The sequence below is a fragment of the Dermacentor variabilis genome, unplaced genomic scaffold (genome assembly GCF_050947875.1).
Source record: "Dermacentor variabilis isolate Ectoservices unplaced genomic scaffold, ASM5094787v1 scaffold_20, whole genome shotgun sequence".
In the NCBI taxonomy this organism is placed as follows: Eukaryota; Metazoa; Arthropoda; class Arachnida; order Ixodida; family Ixodidae; genus Dermacentor; species Dermacentor variabilis.
Genome location: NW_027460368.1, coordinates 2,056,167 through 2,076,268, shown reverse-complemented (window position 1 = coordinate 2,076,268; position 20,102 = coordinate 2,056,167). Strand labels below are relative to the sequence as shown.

The following is a 20,102-nucleotide window of genomic DNA, read 5'->3' as shown; positions in this document are numbered from 1 at the left end:
GTATAGCCTGCAGTCGTATAAGTTGCGTTGCGTGGTCACGCGGTGCTCTCAATTGGTGTGCTGATGTGGTAGAGTCACCCACTTCATAGATGTGCAACACGTTGTCCATGTTTCGCCATTTAGTGCACTGCATTATATCGAATGACCTGCTATTGCTGTATCAGCAGTGTTCAACGAAATTGTACAACCGATTTCCAAGAAGGAAACATTGACAATCACTATGAGTGGTTGCTATTGGAATTTTTATTTCTTTCGTACGGGTATTTCGTTAAAAAAAATTCACACAATTCTTTTGTTTTTTCTCAGTTGTGTTTTATTCTGCCAGCCACCTTGCGCTAGTTTCCGGCCAACTGCAGTCTTGGTTTTCAGAACCTGGTGGCTCTTCAACACGGCGGCCTATACCCAGGCGGCTACCAGAAAAGTAATCAGAGAGGAAAAGAAAAGCAGACAAATGTTATTTAGCTAATAAGAAAACAGATTGAATGAACGCTTGCGACGAACAAGACAGAGCGATAAATTGTACTGAAGCCGTTCACGATGATAGATGTAAGCGAATAACTGAGCCTTTCTACAAATCAATTTGTCTTCCATAATAAATGATGCGCTTGAGGACTAATTTAGGTATTTAGGTAGCGTTTGTTACTTCATTGCGTAATTCCGTGGAAGACAGAACGTTTAGCCAGAAGATCTGCAGCAGCCGATTCATTTTATCTGTGTGGTCTACAGCGGACGGCCTGGGCGGAGAAAGTGACTGCCATCTTCCTCTCCCGCACATGTCACATGGGAAGAGGGTGGCGAGAGAAGAGGTGCTACACACACAGTTTCACCATAGCGTCTACACGACGCCACAGTGCTATCTATGATGGGACAGCACGTACAGCGACTAACGCACCCCTTTGAGCAGTGCTCCGTAAGCAATTGTCCAAAATAGCGCCTCTCTGTTTCCACAATATACATGTATATATCTCGCACCCCTCAAGTCGGCTGCGCAAGAGCACACACATTTTGCATAGCCGGTGATAGACCATCCACCACCGGACACGAAAATGGGCGACAGCTAGGGGCAAAGAAAGCCATTCAAGCGCATAATTCACTTCTTGGTGCGATTATCAATCTTCGACTACTTCACGCAATTTTGCTATGCGACCCTTTTGGTATGTAACCGTCTTCACAGACCGCTTCTCTAAAAAGAAAAAAAAAACTCCTTTGCTAGGCGGCATCGGACCCACGTCTCACGGGTACCTGAAGCATAGCAGCCCCCGTTTAACGAATTCCACCGCGAATTCACTGGATAGGTACTGCTCTTCATTGACCCAATTTCTCGCCATCTTGGGTCACTGGATGTGTGCCACTGGATATGTGGACAGCTCACGGCGTGGTACCGTTTTACAACGACAACTGTGTACCCGCAGCTTTGAAACGAAAATATTCATGAAGCGTGGCGGGCTGCCTTGTGACTAAGCTAAACACAGCGACCATAAATGCAGCGGGTCCTCACCGTGAGCGTCACGTACGGGTCTTGCAAAGTGATTGCAACGCGTTTAATTAGGTCGTCGTGCCGCCATCGTCGTATTTTTTTCGAGCGTTAGGACTAATGAAAATTTTCAATCGCACTTCCACCATTACGAGGAACGATTTGCCATTTCTGTTGTCCACCCCGCTGCATGATCTATCTGTACTCGGTTACCTGCTCCCTGATTCTTCCAAATTACAGCTTAAAGATTAATATGGAAAGCCGGATAACAAGGGTGACCATTATGGCCATCACAGCAATGAGACCTACCTGGGTTGGTGACGTCCTCAATAATGCAGGCGGCGGACGCGCTGCAGCTCTTCGGGATCTTTGATGCCCTGGACCACATCTCGGTGGCGATCTCATAGCGCCTGACCATCTGTGAAGATGTCAAGTCTGATAGGGGATAAAGAAGTGCGGTGCAACAGATATTTGGCGAGGAAGCAAAAAAGGCTTAGCATTTATTTGTACATTCGACATCGCTAATGAGGTGCATTCGACAATACGTGGACCATCGCCTCGTAGCGCACAGTCAGAACTACGGTGCGCGTCAAAGCACAGGCAGTGTAACGCCGCAAACCCTCTAGTGCGTGATGCCATGTTGAAACGAAGGTCCAGGGACAAACTGTCGTGCACAACACGTACATTGACAACGAACTCGGTCTTCCCGCGACATCAGTTAGGTCAGTTCGCTGTGTCCGCCTGTCCTCGCGGATCAACTGGCAGGTTTATCGTAGTGTTCGTGCTCCTCGAACGGTGTTCTACCGACACGCGGTGGCGATGTGTCGGTCTGACACAGTACGCCGGGAAGCTGCTGTTTTGCCTCAGAAACGGGCGCTTCTCAACGCTGGTCTGATGGGAAGCTCCGCCAGTGGCGTTGCGGGCGTCGCCCATTGACAGTGCTCGATGCGATACCGGCGAAAAAAACATTGCGAGTTTGTCAGCTTGACGTCTGCTGTGCGTTCCACCAGTGTATGCACCACGGTATGTTGGTGGGTCTGTGGATTGTGGAGCGTACGTTGCGCGCCCGTGTTTCCTCTGCGAAAATGATCGAGGAGCGCCAAACGCACAGCGCTCTCACCCGTGGACATTTTTTTTTAAACCTCCACGCGGGACGCGCACTCGGTTCTGTGCACGGCGGCTTCAATGGTGCCAGAGAAAACGCGCTTCCAGTTGCGATAATATTGCCATCGCGAAAATACATGCTTTTCTAGCCCTGTATAGCATCTGCACTCGCGACAATGACGTAACGATCTATAGTCCAGTATTCTGTAGCCATCTTCGTTTTCGTAACCATTCTGAACGCGAACTCCCGTTCAACAAATCCGAACACCGCGCACCACCATCACCGAGATTTTAGCGTGTCCTCTTGCGCCAATTATTAAGTACATGACACGTTAGGAACAGACCTATGGGGCGTCTTTAGCGCCTGGCAGTTAGTCGGTGCGGATAGCCTTGCGCGCGCTGCAGGCGACTACGGGCAGTGGCGCCTGCGCACGCATCTCGGAAGCAACGGAAAGCGAGAGGCGCCCGCAGTATAGCGCCCCCCAGCAGTCATCCGCAGCGGGGCTCTCAGCGTAGCCGCCCTTTCATCATTCCCCTAGCAAAGACAGCTCTTCGCTCTATTGAATGTCGGCCAATTAAGTGTGGTCGACATGGCATCGTCGCCGGTGTCCCACCGCCAGTATCGTCGTCATACCATTCGTTGTCACTATAGATTAATGTGCAGCGCATTGCAGGAGTTAAACACAAATGCTGATCTGGGGCAGTCGGAAAAATGAGTGCGTTCGCAGTAAATGATTTGAACTCGCTCAACCAGTTCTTCGGGGGGAAACAGGGCAGCACTCTGCCAAGTGAAACAAAATAGAACAGCCTGACTCGCAAGTGGCGCAAATGACGCTTCTTGTCGCCATGCCAAAGTCCATGCATAACACGCGCCTTATAAATGAGCGACGCCTTAAAATGGCAGTCAGTGCAGGCTTCTCTGCATAGTGCATCTTAATGCGAAAAATCTAACTTTGGCGAAAGCGGAAGATAATTCTCGACAAGTGAGGTCGGTGCTATATTCTAGAAATGCCATTATTTAGCAATCGCATATTAAACTTCTTCAATGTACTTCCGTCAACCCATCACACCATGTGTATGGCGTTGCGTCATGCTCCACGGTGCACATTTCTACATCTTTGCATCGCAGCTGCCCATGACATCTTTAGAATACCGCAGCAAATTATCGCGTTACCGACTTTTTCATCAAGTATACTAGCCGCCTGATTTATGTAAGCATCCAATGCTTCCCCGCAACACATTTTCCACAGACTAGAACGCAGTTATCAAGTCGGTGTTCCATCATTGTCAGGCTAATTTCTCTTCCAACTCTTACCTACCATGCACGTCAAACGAATGCAATCGCCTCCACGAATCAGTTGCACCTATTCTAGACGAACATGCAGTCTTGGATGTCATACCTAGCCATGAATAGTAGGGAAATAATCGTCTTTATATATTTTATGTTGTATTTGTAGCCTTCTGTTCATTATCGAACTTTCTTTCTCTCATATCAGATATTGAACAAGCAGCAACTGCAAAATGATTTTACTCCTTACTTCATAATACCCTCTCCTGCCTCTAATTTAATTTTACATAGAGGGTACCTGTAATAAATAAATAAATAAATAAATAAATAAATAAATAAATAAATAAATGCCCCGTGGTTGCTTAGTGGCCATGTGGCGTTGAGGTGACGAGCTTCAAGTGGCGGTTTGAATTCTGGCCATGGCGCCCGCATTTCAATGCGGGCCAAAAACGGTCATTTCCCAATTTCACGTACACCTTATGGGGCACCATGTGGGCAAAATGAGTCTGAAGTTCCTCACTACGGTCTGCCCCATAATAGGATGTTGGTTTATGGCACTTGACACCCCTGAATTCAAGAGAACTCCCAAGCCGTGCGTTGCAGCATGGCACGACAAATAAATAAGTGACTATACTGCTGCTTTTTGTATCGTACATAGAGACGATCCCACGGGCTCAAACGCGGACACCTGTGAATGTTTGTAGGGGGCCTATTAGGATATTCACACACACTGGTTGGCAACACTGCGCGCGATCTCAACAGACCCGTTGGCCGATCTTACCAGTGACACCCCCTATGGTGTAGATGCAACCTTCAAGAACGACGGCAGCGAAGTTGCTCATGGCCTCAGGCATGCCGGCTAACTGTGAGAACCTCGCTGTCCTCACGTCGAACTTCTCCACTGAAAAACGGTGAATGAAAAGTGCCAATAAGAACGAGTCAGAATGCTTGGCTCGGCTTCAGGGTCGAGAAAAATAAGAATAAATTGACATAGCGGAAAGACGGTACAGCGCAGAGCTCGAGTTTCTTTACGCCCTTTGCGATAATCAGAATTACAAAATTTATGCAGGTCCCCTGCATTGCTGGAACCGGCGCAAGATAACTTTCGCATCTATTCCGCCGATGCGGCCTACCGGAGTGCCGGTGCTCCATGCCACCACTCCTCCTCCTCCCTCAGCGCACGAGGTGTCTCCACTTTAAGGCCCAACAACAAGGAACAAGTTCCCGACGATTTTCGGCGTTAAGCGGCGGACGTCTGCCGGCTGCCATGCTGTACTAGACATTTCGTGCGTCGACGATGTGATCTGGCATGGGCAGACTTGGGCGTCAAGCGAGCGTCGCCCCCCTCGTCACATTAGAGAGTGTGAGCTTAGCGAGCCAGCGTAGACACCACCGCGCAAGTTGTACCGCGCATGCGCGCTGGCGTCTACGCTGACCCGCTGAGCTGTAACTCTCGATTGTTCGTTCTTGCTTATGCCGGCCGATGCAAAATCTTTGGGAAACGTGATCCTTGCGGTTGAGGCGGCTTAATTACGTCATCGCATGCACCAACCAATCGTCACCGCTACGCGTCCTCTCCTCGCTCTGACGTATTACTGGCGTCAACCAACGGCCGAACGAAACTCTCGTTTCTCTCGCCTCCTTCCTCTGGCGCAGCCCTTTTCCCCCATTGTCACTGCTCGCAACCTCCCCTCCTTCACCGCCGACCACAACAACTGAACCCGCAGGAGAGCCCTAACCTTCGTTTCCGTTGCGTTTCAAATTAAATCAGCAGTCCCAACTGAAATCGTCAGTTGACGCTTATCTGTTGTACCGAGATCCGTCTGTGATATGGCGCAGTTTATTAAAAAGGCACATTCAGGCTCCTATCATACATATATTCACTTCCGGTCTCAAAATTGCTTCGTGCACCTAATAGGACAGTTAAATGAACACCAAAATCCAGCTATATCGAAAAATTAGGCCTCTCTAAAAAGCAATTCACCATTCGTAGTGCGAGCCCAACTTTCGTAATCGAGGAAATAGCAACAAAGGAATATCGAAGTGGCGCAATCTATTTTTTACTCTGGTACACCTCATGTGACGCCAGCGCTGGCTGATTCCCTTAGAGTGGCAAAGGAGTGAGGTCATATGGGGATTACGTCACTTGAAGCGGGCGATTCAAACCGAGGAGCAGCAAGGGACCAAACGTGGCTATTTTCTATGCAAGAAAGTCGCATATCGGCACACAAAAAGCTATGATAGACTTCTAGAGAAATGATCTATCGGTATAATTCGGCCTAATCGGTTGACCTATATTCGAAGATCCAGCTTTTGCGACAGTTAAAAAGTGACACTCTTAACAGCAAGAGGACGATCGTTAAACTAGACATGACTCAAATAGATAATAGGGGTGGTGACGCCATCTGGATCTTCACGCAATACTTAATTCTGTAAATACTAATTGAATGGAGAAAAGACAAAAAGCATCAGTATCCCGTTATAGAGGTCCTGCAGCACATATATTAAAAGGTGAGAGACTTGCCCGATAATAAAGCCTATCAAACTTAGTCATAACGTTTAATCAAGCCCGGCCTATAGCCGTCGTGTTTATTAATTAGTCAGAATGTACGGCCAAAATACGCAGTGATTACGTCCCTAAAGGAAAACGCAAACAATCTTTCTAGACAATTGTGTGCGCTCAGCAGAATGCCGCGGGAGTAATTTGTGGCTCGGTTTGTTTATGAGGGCATAATATAGGCGACTGGACGGGTTCATTAAACATATTCCCAAAAGTGTTTCAGAGCACCTTTATTATGGTCGGCGAAAAAATACCGGAGACGTGGGGATTGGCCGGAAAAGACCCGGAAATTTTACCGCCCCTGTTTCTCGTCTTAACTTAAATAAAAATAAATGTGTCCTAATCTTGTTCTAAATGATAATATGATGGAAAAATAACGGTATGCCAAACATTCATATCGATGGGAGTAAAATTAGCGGTAGGCAATAACATTAAAACAACGAACCTCATGCAATGTAGCCGCACCATGCCGAATGACCGCGAAAGTGGGTGCATTTTGCCCAGAGCAAATTTTCAATAACATCGATGCTGCGTTGACACATGACGAAGACGATGCTTAGCGCGGTAACGATTTACAACAAATAAAAGCATACTGGAAGAGCGAGTCTGGGTGCCGTCAAAACCGCCCATGATGTACAGCGTCTCGTTGTCGGCGACCACCATCAGGCCACGACGGGGCGAGGAGATGGATTGCAGCCGCGTCCAAACATCGGTCGATGGGTCGTAGCACTCGACGGTGTCGAGAATAGCGCGACCCGTGTAGCCTCCAACGCTGCAGGCGAGAGTATGGTAATGGTAATTATCATCATCGTCGTAGTTAAGCATACACTATGATTAGAAATCTCCCCTTACGGATCTCTATCTCTTCTATGCGTGAATATTGAGGATACTACTCCTTTAAAGGTGAGTGAGGAAAGGACACCACGCCCCATTAAAGGGTCCCTAAAACGGTTCGGGCAAATTTCGTAGACGTGTAAGGTACTTCGCCCGTTGTTTTTTTTTTTTGGCGCCTTCGTTGTAATCATGCATAACCAACTCGCCCACCAGCACGGGCTTGGTACAGCTACAGTAAAACCATCGCGCCACAATTTAAGCGAAGCGTCTCATATTAAGATAGCTACGCACGATTACAAGTTAGCCTGCTCCCTAGCCATGTGTTTCCTCCTCAACTCGTTCGCCGAGTGATCGGGGCTAGGCTCCGCCTTCACTGGCTCTGCGTCATGATGCGACGCCTTGTCGTCTGCTTCCGGTTGTCCTGGAGGAACCGCGCGAAGCCTCTCCAGCCTCTCCGCGAGCCGCCTGGCCGTTGATCCCCAGCGAGAGCTATCCAAACAGCGTGCGTTGCGAGTGTTCTGTCGCAGTGTAGAGCGTGTCCGGTATTCCAATAACCACAGACGAGCTGGGCGTTTTGTTAAATCCCCTCTACACTACTACCGCTGTGATGAACGAACTTTAGCGTAGACGCAGTAGACGTACGTCAGCGGCCTTATCAGCCTGCACGGCCAAGCCACTTGATGGCACAGAGCTTAAGAAGCCAGACACAGCACTGGTATTAGTGTAACCAAGTATAAAACATGTTAAACATCTCAGAAGACAGTGTGTTCGTGGTTATGCTCCTGTCGAACATGTACACCAGCAGCAACGTAGAATGCACTTGGTTACTGCTATAGTGTAGTAGTACACTTCAGTTACTGCTACATTAGCTCTGTTGGTTGAACTCTCTGGCACCAGGTGAACGTGAATGGCAGGGTGCATGCCGTTCACGTTTGCGCCTCGGCACATTTCGTAACACGCCCATTCCGACACGCTAACCTCTATAGCAGTAGTAAACCTCCGGCGTGATGTGACAGCCGCAAACGCGTAGACGCTGGCGTTGATCGGATACTGACAGCCCCATGCGTCGCAGCCACTCCGCTCGCATGTGTCCTTGCAGAGGAGCACTGCGCCGCACCTTGACATGTTGGCGTTCGCTAGATTTGCAGGCCACAACGTAGCAAGGGCGATCCATGGGGCTCTCGAAAAGAAAGGGAGAGACAAACACTCATCGCACAGATCGTGTCAAAGCAAGCCCAAGCGTAGTAACACAAGCAGACAACACTTGCTGTGTGCCGGAGGTGCATGAGTGTCGTGATAGAATGTCGTTATGTATTATCTTTCTGTTATGTTTATTGCGACAGTAACTACATAGACACTCCAGCCGCATTGTATGCCGTCGTCGTCGGCGTCGCCGTAATGTTCCGTATAAAGTCCAAGGGCGATAACACCGCCGCCGCTCGTCGTATGCGTACGTGCGAGGGAAAGCAGGCGAGGGAGGAGGGAATCCGATGATCGTGGCTCAATCTGGCGAGCACGAATGAAGAAAGCGGAGAGAACAAGTAGCAACTGCACACTTCGCGACCGGGCGCGGCATTTAGGGCCTGTTTACGCTCGAGCCGCCTATCGCCGCAAGCCGCACCGCACGCGGGCGGTTCGTGAAAAGCGGGCGGTCGTCGCGATAGGCCACAAAGTTGCATTTACGCTGAAACCGCATGGTGCCGTGCGGTTCGCATGCGCCCTCTGGTTGTCCAAAACAGGCAACCAGCGACTGGCAACATGCAACAGCGAGTTGTCAGCCTCGTGTGCTGGCGACCAACTAAACTTCACGCATTGCCAGGATTTTGTTATTACGTTTGCTCTTTTATTAGTTATTGTTTTTATCAATTAGCTCTAACGGTTCACATGTGCCGGCATCCGCACTCCGATTTGGGGATGCGACGCCTGCTGAAAGCTGGCAACCGTTCGGCCGTGTGCAGAGCAAAGCTGTTCGAAGTCGGCAACTATCGCAAACAGCAGACGACACTGGCATATTTTTGTCGATGTAGGTTGAAGCTTCCACGTCATGGCGAAATATTGCACTGTCACGTTCTGTGCTGCATGTGTAGCGTTGACGTGGTGACCTACCTTTGGAACACTGTGCAGTCATCTTACCTGCGCCGCTTCTTTGTTTGTTTATTGCTACTGCATAATGTTGCGACAACCTACATCACTATGTACTCGGTTGTATCCGACGCGATGGCGCATTTTTTGTAGCTGTGCTAGCGAAAGCTTGTGTTGTGTACAAGCGACGCACCACCGCTCCTCAGCTGGACGAAGCACCAGCGCGGAAGAAACAGGAAGGGACCCCGCCCTGAGTCGAGTTCCAAGAATTCTCGTCACCCCCATCATCTCGGCCACCGGACAGGGACCAAGAGTTTGCCCCCTTGAACACATGCGGCTCTCGTCTGCGTCTTTTGTAGGAAATAAACTCAGTCTGTTTTCTGCCGCCAACCGATGTGGATTCCTTTCACGGACGGGCCCAGACCCTGTACGTAACAGCTTGCAAGAACGCGCCTACACGAACACACAGGTGTATCTAAGCCAATGACCAAGGGATCTGTCGCAGCAACAGCGTAGCCCGCTGAAGCGCAGCAGCGTTATCTATTGTCATAATCTTATACAGATGGCTTTATTATCGCGGAATACAGCTGTGTTGATTGACAAGTCACTTCATCACACGTACACGAAACGTAACATCGATGCATTAGAAAGAATTCGGCGAAAAGCTGTACGCTTTATATTTTCTTAATACCATCCAACTGACTCACCCTCAAAGTTAATGAAAATGAATAATATACAAACATTAAAATTGCGAAGGAAAATTCAAAGGATGAAGTTCCTCTATCTGCTTCAGAATAATCAGCTATCTATTAATCATCAGCAATACATACAACCACTAACAGGGCGATTAACAAGGCACCGGCATGCCAAGTCATTAACTCCGTATTTTGCCAGGACCAACACCTTTAAATATTCCTTGTTTCCTCGCCCAATAACCGAATGGAATAACTTGCCCATATCACTTCTTATTAAGACTGAAAGCATTGAATGCGTTCACACCTGAACATGCGACAGCTGAAAAATGTTGTTTGCTTTTATATCTTGCTTTGTTGCAGTGTTTCTGAAATTGTTATTTTTTGTTTTCCTGCAATCATTCCAATGTAAATAATTCTTATTTCAGTTTTGCTACTCACATACCCTTGCATTTCCTTTTTTCCTGTACTTCTGCCCCTCCTGCAAGGGCCACTACAAGGCCTGCAGTATTTTCTAAATAAATAAATAAATAAATGCGCCCATTGGGATGGAACGACTGAAAACTCGAGGGAGCGGCGCCGCTGCAATCGGAAGCGCTGCACATACTTAAAATGTTATAATATATTATACGCTTTTCTCGGACCGCTCAAATGCGTCACCTAATTATTATAAGGACCTACCCTAACGACTCAGTACGTTTGTACGCAATCGTCAAAATCGTTTCTTGGTCCCTTTCAGCCAAATTCCAAGTAAATGTAGTAAAGAAGAATTGCCCGAAGCCGTAAAGAGAACAGCCACGGAGATAATTAACAGCCCGTTCCTTAGCAGATAGCATGCAGGCACCTCTAGCGGTGCGCCGTGCAAGTACGTGATAACCCGCATAGGACGTCAATTCTAGAAGTGAGAAAACGTACATGCTAGTAACATGACGGCTTAAGAAATAAAAAAAATAAACAAGCTGAGGAATAAAAATAATCAGAGGACCAAGGAGAATTTAATTCCGAATATCACTTCAATTTCAAAGCACCGACACCCCAGCAACCTTCCAGCCATCGCTTAGCCCCCACACCGAACTTATTTATGTTCCCCTGGCTACCCTCGAAACCCAAATCCTTGAGCAGGCTAACTGCCCCCACATTTACCGCTAGATCTTTACTGTGACAGTTTAAAACAACATGATCAGCGTGTGCGGCACTTTCACACGCTGTGCGCGAAACGGAGAAGGAATGACGACAATAAACTGAAGGAGAGATAGGCGAAATTCTAGGTAGCACTTTATATAGAAAAACCGAATTAGGTTGAGTGATTTCACGCTACGCAGATGTAACAATCATCATCGCAACAGTCGTCCATTGGTGTAGTCGATTAAGAAATTTGAAACGAGAGCCGTTCGATAGCATAGGCAAGTGTCACACAACTTGCACCGAGTCATAAATTGATCATTCAATTCAGTGATTCTATGAGTGAGTCTTCACTCCCCACAAAGTGATTGTGAAGAAAGGGAATTCGAAAACGACCTCACATGTATATGCGTCCTGCAGCTATGGCGGCGCTGGCGTCACTGCGGACGTCGTTCATGCTGGCCACCATGGACCACTGGTTTCTCTCCACGTCGTACCGCTCCACCGTGTCGGTACAGTTCCGGCCGTCGGAACCTCCCATGGCGTAAATGTGACCCTGGGAAGACATGACAGCCCGTGAAACGACTGCCAACAGCTGGGAAATCTCCCACGAGCTCAACATGCTAATAATAGCTGATGAAGCTAAAGAATTGCTAGAAAGCCGTGAGACTAGCAAGTACACCGATAATCAAAAGCCCCTTAGCAGATGACAGGCACCCCTAAGGGTCAGTCGCGAAACTACAAAATAAGCCGGATGTGACGTAGCATACACTACGCGAGGGAAGTAGAGAGAAGCCCCGATGGTTCACTTGAGGCACAGTCTGGGTTCTACGTCACTTCTGGCGAGCCGCAGCTGGGGGCGCTGTTTACAGTTTCAGTATGAAAGACACGTTTTTGATGCATCCCTTCATATTTCGCCTATATAATATCGGACTGCGCCTTTCCTGCCTTCTCTGTAACTAATACATCATCACTAGAACTAATTTTCATCCAAATTTTTTGCGACAATTGGCATTCGGGCAGTTACGCTGTAATAGCTCAATTGATGCGTAGTTAGCCCAGCTTCAAGCAATTTTTCCTGAAGGAAATGAAGGCTCCCTGCAGTGGACAGTGGGCTGGTGCGTAGAGGGAAGTGCAGATGCTCAAAGAAGGGAAAGAAATAGGGGCGTTGTAGTTCCGTTGGTACATCCAAGGAATGGTGCTGTCAAAACTAAAGGAAGCCTTCTTTTCTTTCATGCGACAGCAGTGTAACATTCGCAATGAGTTCCCTAAAAGCCCTGCTAGTTTTGCGTCTAGTGGCAGCTTGTTCGATATTTTACCGCCTGTCCCGCCACACCATTGTATGCTTGCGAAATTTCACAGTGCGATCTTCCTCACCAGCGTAATCATCATGAGTTGATCTTTATGTCCACCGCAGCACAAAGGCCTCTCTTGCCAATTACCGCTTTCTAGAGCTATAGCCTATTCCAAGATGCGCCTGCAAATTTCCTCCCTCCATCGCACCTCCTTATTCTATGGCGTCCTCAACTGCGCTTACCTTGGCACCCATTGTATAACTCTAATATTAAGCTAATAATGTAATAGTGTAATAATATCTAATGATGTAACTGTATAATAATGTAATAATGTTTAATAATGTAACTCAGCCTCACGCATTACATGGCGGGCCAAGCTCCATATTTTTCCTTTCAGTGTCGACTGGAATGTCGGTTCCCCTGTATGCTCTGTAATCCACACCACCATCTTCTTGTCTCTGAACGTTACACCTGGAATTTTCTTTTCGGGTATAGAGGTAAGCTCCCGGTCATGATTTAGTAATGCCTGCCGTCCCTTTTAGGCAATCGACCAAGGTAAACGAACAGTGAAGAGGTAAGAGTGAGTGCCGTAAGTGCGCCCTATTCTTTTTCGGCAAAGGAGCACTTCGCTATACCGTGATGTTTCCTCCGATATCCAATGTCCTAATTTGGGTCTGATCAAGTGCAGTTTATTGGATATCTAAGTATTCCACTGTTTCTGCCAGTTAATTTTCAGCTTGTGACGCAAGTATGGTTTAAGATCTGTTGCTGGGATGGGTATGTTTGTGTCCGTGTCGCTAAAGGCTACTGAGGTAGCTTTCTCGTCAGCAGCTCCATTGCCTTTTATGCCACAGTGGCCAGGTACCTAGCATAGGATAATCACTTGTTTAGCATAGGGCAATTTCAACCGTATCTTGCTGAGATATTCCCCGTTGAATCTCACTCCGCATTCTTTCCAATATCCCCTTCCGTCACGGCATCCACATTTGTGGACGTGACCTACGTTCGCCATTTCTGTGCAATGGCACGTAGCAAGGAATAGAGCACAAACATTAAGCTTAAGGCAAATTGAGCATACTGATAACCTAAGTTGCTTCCATTTTGCTTCTGAATGGTATGTGTCGTTACAGAGTACCGCTTTGGTGGAGGCACTACCATGTTTTACGCGATGCTTGACGTGGTGCATGTCGTTACCAACATTGAAACACATTTTTTTCTTACATGAAATGCTTGAGGCCAATGAATAACTTGTGCCTGTAATGCGAACGGGGGCTTTAATTATTTTTATGAAGAAACGTAGCATGACTGACTTGACAATATACAAAATATTTAGTTACTCGGCAATTATAATTATTCATCATAAAATGCTCAATGAGTCATTCTACCACTTGGTTTGCTTTCAGTGGAGTCTCGAGCTCCACCTGTGTTTCACACATGTATCGACAGTCAATCATATTTCGTGACTGAAGGGGATATATTACCTTGAACAGGTTAACATAGTAAACAGTGGATAGCGTTAGAGAGATTATCTCTGATTGCCTGACGTCGATCTCAATAAGTATTTTTCCGCTTTTATTTAGAATTTAGGGCCAGGAAGGATTAGTGCAGGATGCCTTTTGCGCCAGTAGGGGCACGTTTCAAGACTTAGACGATCCCAGGTCCAAAGTAACAACGTCGTGGACCCGCTGTGATTGCTTAGTGGCTATGGTGTTGGGCTGCTAAGCACCAGGTCACGGAATCGAATCCCGGCCATGGCGGCCGCATTTCGATGGGGGCGAAATGCGAAAACACCCTTGTACTTAGATTTAGGTGCACGTTATAGAACCCCAAGTGTTCCGAATTTCCAGAGTCCCCCACTACGGCGTGCCTCATAATCAGAAAGCGGTTTTGGCACGTTAAACTCCATAATCTAATCTAACAACGTCGTGGCTTTTACGCCGGGTGACAGCTGAGGGCGCGGGGTTTCGCGGTTCGTTAGCGTCAATGTAAGATTGGTAGCAGCATTTTAAGTGCAAGACTCGAAAAACCGAAAATGGTAGTAAATACAGTAATCACTCAGTATAAGAAATATTATTCCAAGTACCACTTTCTCGTTCTCTTTTTCCTTTGCTTCTCACAGCGCTGAATGCAATTGTTGCATGCAATGTGTACAGTTCCCAAAAAAGCTCGCGCCGACCGTATTGTTTGGCTAGCTTTGCGGCAATAGTAATGTGGTCGCCCTTCGTCAACCGTGCTTGCCTGGAGAGCTACAACGCTCACGTAGCAGCGTTCATACGCCATGCTAGCCTTGGCGCTCCATCGGGCCTGAGCCACGTCGAAGCAGTCGACCGTGCGGTAGCACACGCGGCCGTCGGTGCCACCCACGATGTAGATGCACTTGTTGACCACGGCCACGCCATGGCACGCCCTGCGGTGGAAGTTGACGAAAAGCTTTTCTTTAAATGCGATGTACGCCCCAGCAACTTTGCGTAATGTAGCCATCTGGCCTCGAAGCTTTATCGACGTTATCCCTAGGTACTGCTGCAGCGTACTTGCATGCATTTTCTAGCGGTATGACCACAAAACTGCACACCCGGAAAATAAGGAAAATAAGTTTTAGCCGTGCATGAAAGCTATAACATCACTGAATGCGAATATCAAAGCGCTTAGTCAAGGCCGCGCTTCCTCAACAATACGAAGCCGCATCACTTGCTTCCATCATTTTGCACTCGGAAGCTGGTACCTGCGAAATATTTGTGCTCGTGTACTTCCGAGCTAGTGGTGACCACTTCTGGCACGCTGCCTCTCTTTTCAGACTGTGCGAAACATCTCATTGAAAAAATCTACCCTTTTTTCTGCATGCTGACAGCCACTTGCAACAATCTAGCTTGTTGAGGGGGCCACATTACCTGGCCGTAGCGTTCTGGTTGTCCATCACGCGCCACTTGGCAGCACGACAGTCGTAGGTCAGCATGTCGTTGGTCGCGCCCGTTGTCCAGCCGCCGAAGAGGAAGAGAATGTCCTTTGGCAAGCGAGGCTTCAGCCACAACCGCCTGTTCAGGTCGACACGTGCAACATATCCAACCACCATGCAAGGTTCATCGCCGGCGAACGCGCCAAAAGGCATGGAGGGCTGGGTGAGCGTCTGCGGGGAAAAGGTTACGCATGTGTCCGGTAAAGATGACCTGCCGTCCATAAATCTTGGAAAGCAGAGAAATGATACAAAGCACGTAACAGGACGAATGAAAGAGAGCATGAACTTGTCCGTCTACGTGTACAGGGTTACCGAGGATGTAGACGAGATCAGCCCCGTTAATAGCGCCTTCGTCTGGCGCCGAGTTCAGCCGGCCACTACGCAGCTATTCTTCCTGCGACCAATCAGATTCTGCTTATGTGGCTGCTGCGTAGCGCCACGTTGTGGTTGGACAAAAAGTCACAAGACATCCGTATGAGCATTGTTACTGCATTACACGCCTGCTATACGTCGTCATTCTGATGAGCTTTCTACGTATGCGGACAAGTTCAAACTATTTTGCGAAGCAACGCTGTTCTTGGAAAGCTTTATTGCGTTAAGGTACATTTTGTAGTTTACAGAATATGGGAACACCGGATATTGCACGGCAACAGAACACAAAACTTATATATACAACAAAACCGCCAGAAACTGTCAGGCTGTTGTAAACGACGAGATACATAAATTGATGATTACGCTGCTGCCGGCGCCTTAACTACAGAAAATGAGCTGCAGTTATAATATTGGTGTTGTGTGCTCTAATTGCATTCTATATGACGCGGTGGTGCTGTCAACGCTGCTGTTCGCATTACGCAGTAACTGTAGGGCAGGAGCATTGTCGTAGCACGAGATCTCGCGAGATCGCAAGGACCTGAGCTTCGGCATACCACTACAGTGTATAAGCACTAATAGAGCACGACAATATTGCTGGCGCAGCATGCGCCAACATGTCTAACAGCGCATGCGTTATTTCCTTCTCACTACGAGAGAAAGCTGCAGTAGATTTCGATGCCATCGAAAGCCCGACCGGCCGCTCACGGCACGGTCACATATAGGCTGGAATGAAGTAGGCAGGCAGCGGCGCGCCGCGGCCGACTGAACCAAGGAAGATAAAAAAAACTGCTAGAATCGAAGCTGCCGCAGCTTCTTACCAGGAAAGGTGGAGCCAATGCTTGTCCCTCCTTCACCTGAAATAGAGCCTTGCCGGGCGATGTCCGCTTACAGATTAAGTCATTTGGTTCGGCTATGGTGATGCTATAGGCCAATTAGAAAATAAAAGCTGGTTGTTTCTAACGAAACTAGTAATTTCTACGGAATATTGATGACGTTCTCCTCAATACAATATGCCATGATATCCTGATTTGACTCTATATATACCAGTAATACTGAGATAAACGTAGATAATCTGTCTGGTAAAATAAGCTATGGCTAACGAAGGAAGTTGATTAACTCGTGGGAAGTGTGCGAAAAGTGCTTCATCATTTTCATCGTTTTTTTATTGTTCTCTTCACCTTCGGGACATACATTCCACTCCAGCAATTCTTTAACCTCCTTGCAATGAACGGTCGTGCCTCTGAGGCGGCACTTGGCGAATCCTAATTGTTTCCCCAACAGCGACAGACAATTTCCTGCAATTGATGCAATTGATTCGCACTTCACGTATAGAAAAATTAAGACCCAATTCCAACCTTCTACTGCACTGCTGGCGATAAAGTGAAAATAAGTGCATCAAATTCAGGCGCAGCGTCTCACAGTGCTTGTACTAGTACTCAAATATGGCCCTCGAGATGAAGTTAGTGCACACCACTTGTGGCGGATTTCACGTGTAGTAGACACCATCATATTAAGTGGCACTCATACTGTGTACGCATGTGTGCGAGAAAAAGCGAAGTTTCATTAATTTCAATCATTCGTTTCACACACATTTCTGATGTCTCAACTCAGAGCATACGCATGTCTAGGGTGCCTCGATAGCAGCGCCACTTTTCAGGGTACAGACACCCTTTTACCCATGGAGGAAGGAAAAAGATAGTAGAGAACATGACGTCACGCAGCCAGCCTTGGCAAGCGAACGCTCCTTGACGCCAGTCCCTTTGCTTAGTGCATTGCTTAGTGTCGGCCCAACACCTGACCTCTTGCATCGAGATCACTGAGCAACAATCGAGATTTGCCGAGACGCTTGGGGCCCGATAGCTGGTTGTTTATACCATGAGCAGGTTTTTAAAGCGAAGCTTTCTTTGCCTCTTCCTTCGCCTTTCCCAGTGCTGGTGCTGCTGCTGTGGCTGCTGCTGTTGCGCACACCGCGTCGGGGGTGGTTCAGAGCGTGTACATATATGACAGGCGCGAGTAAGTGAGGAAAGGCGACGGGAGGAACTCGTTTTCACCCCACCGCGTCAAATGTGCGCAATGCCCTCTGGAGCTCCCTGGCCGTCGCTACATTAGCCGCTTGACAGCTGTAACTATCTGTGACTCCCCTCAGAAGCATTGCAGATACAGCGGCGTTTCCCTTTCTACTAACGTGCAAGGCCAGAGAGCACGCAGATAGAACTGTAGAGAGGAGAAAAAGAGAAGAAGGAGCGGGAGGGAGAAGAGGCAGTTATCATATAAGAGAAGGGGTGAGATGACGTGAGAAGGCATGGAAACACCACTTTTATACGACAGCGGTTGTGGGGAAACAGGATAAACTTAAGCTCAAGGTGCGGTACAGTACGCTGCTGCTACTTCTGAAAAATAAGCGCCATGCAAATATGTCAATCGGACAAATTACGCAGGGCGTGCAAGCAGAGCCGCATTAATTAAAGCACACCGCAGGGTCCAGGTGACACTACGGAAGCGGTCGACCGTCAAATCAACACTTCTGCGCCCTCCACAGTAGCTTTGGGACTATGCCCTTGCTAGAGGTCGTGGATTTGACCCCAATCGCGGCAGCCGCATTTCGACGGGCGAAATAGGAAACACACGTGCACTTAGATTTTGGGACACGTTAAGGAACATCAGAGTGTCAAAATTAATCCGGAGCCCGCCACTACGGCTTGCCTCCTAATCCGAGTGTGGTTTAGGCATGAACAGCCCCATAATCCAATTCAAGTTTAATACTTCTCGACAATGCCATATCACAAGTCAGGAAATGACAACGCTCAACCCTCTCAGTGGTTATAAAATATGGCGCACAACAACGCCTCAAGCAACCACCTCTCCTTGTGTGTTCTGTTTACTGAGCAGACAAAGTTCAGTGGTGCACGCAAAGTGACGTTTAACATCAACTCACCACTCTAATGTTAGCCTAAACGGTGAAGAAATTAAGCTTTAGCCGTCAGCATCGCCACTAATTAGCGTCAATCAAAGCATCCAGCACGGAAAGCATCGCTTACACCGATTCCCACAGTGCGTGGGATCTGCATATTTTTTATCGAAACGCGCTCGGCCGGCAGCTGCTCGGCTGCTCTACCTGTATATCTGGTCACACTTTGCCTGTATATCTGGCCACGTGCAGGAACGACACTCCTGGCTTCCATCGGGTTGCGCGAGGCTCCCTCATAATTTTTTCCTCACTGCATGCTTTGAAACACACTGCGCCACCTATCGGAAGCGCCGGCGCCATATTGGTTCTCTCTGGTGCGGTCGTGTACTGCGGTTGCTGCTTGCCGGATGAGTTGCTTCAGCTTTCGTACACGCTCCGAGGTGGCACCGCAAAGATGAGAACCGATATGGCGTCGGTGGAGACCACGTCTTCCCTCTGAAAGCCTCGCTTCGTGTTAAGGCGCATTAACGCTCGTCGCGATCAGTGCGCGTGCCCTGTAGACACGTGCCGTCAGTAATAAAGCAAGCCCCCAGCTGCAGTGCACAGAAAAAGCAACTAACCCGTTCAATCACTTTCAGCACCTTCACGCTGTCTCCATCACTCTGTACTTGTGGGTGAGTGGCAACCTTCTCGAAGTCTCTGCAGAAAGACGTGAACTCTGCTGTAGAAAGTGAAGCGGGCACGAAATGACACAACAAAGCAGGCAACTCAAGGTTAGCTACTACATATTTTGTGTGGTGTTCCCACGTGAAGGGTCATCGAAACCACCTTTTCTGACGTAATTTCACGGCGCGCTGCCTTCGAACACGTAACAGTACAAGAAACTTCATCAGACCGGCGACTAGGCCTCGAGCGATGGCTGCATTTGTAGCAGGACTTTGCTAATTGCTGTCGTCATCGAGATGGGGCCATCATAGAGTTTCGTACAATGATTACAAGAGGGAACGATGGTGCTGGTGTCTACGGGAGCTGCAATCGGGGCGGTTCAGCCAGTTTGGGAATGATGGGTAGTAATATGGATTTCCCTAACTTCGTCCTTCTCGTTTTAAATGGCGTTGTATCTTTGTAAATTCGTGATTCGCCTACAAAGTACTGTGTAATAAATAATTTAATAAACATTAAATAAAATTGTCCGAAGGCAGGACTCAAACACAGGACCTCCAGCACAGAAGCCCTATATTGAAATCATTGCGCCAAGAACGTCCGTATGCGTGGACAAGCGACATAGAGCGCACTTACGAATTGCTCGCAGGAAAGCCAGCGCGTTGAGACGCTTTGTGCATATTTGTGCTTTGTCGATCGATGTCACTACCTCGACAGGCTGAACCACAGCGATTGGTAGCAGTTGTGCGTTTTCG

The 20,102-nt window shown here is 48.0% G+C and overlaps 1 protein-coding gene across 1 annotated transcript in view; it reads right to left on the bottom strand.

Moving 5' to 3' along the window:
* Positions 1-283: 283 nt before the first annotated feature.
* Positions 284-20,102, bottom strand: part of LOC142568538 (kelch-like protein 10) — a 46,325-nt gene continuing 26,506 nt past the window's right edge. Inside the window, exons 5-12 of the mRNA XM_075678448.1 lie at positions 19,305-19,383; positions 15,340-15,575; positions 14,690-14,858; positions 11,558-11,712; positions 7,020-7,198; positions 4,648-4,767; positions 1,784-1,909; positions 284-410 (exon numbers count right to left, since the gene is read on the bottom strand). Of these exons, the coding sequence (XP_075534563.1) occupies positions 397-410; positions 1,784-1,909; positions 4,648-4,767; positions 7,020-7,198; positions 11,558-11,712; positions 14,690-14,858; positions 15,340-15,575; positions 19,305-19,383 (1,078 nt within the window). The 3' untranslated portion in view covers positions 284-396. The remainder of the gene's footprint in view (positions 411-1,783; positions 1,910-4,647; positions 4,768-7,019; positions 7,199-11,557; positions 11,713-14,689; positions 14,859-15,339; positions 15,576-19,304; positions 19,384-20,102) is intronic.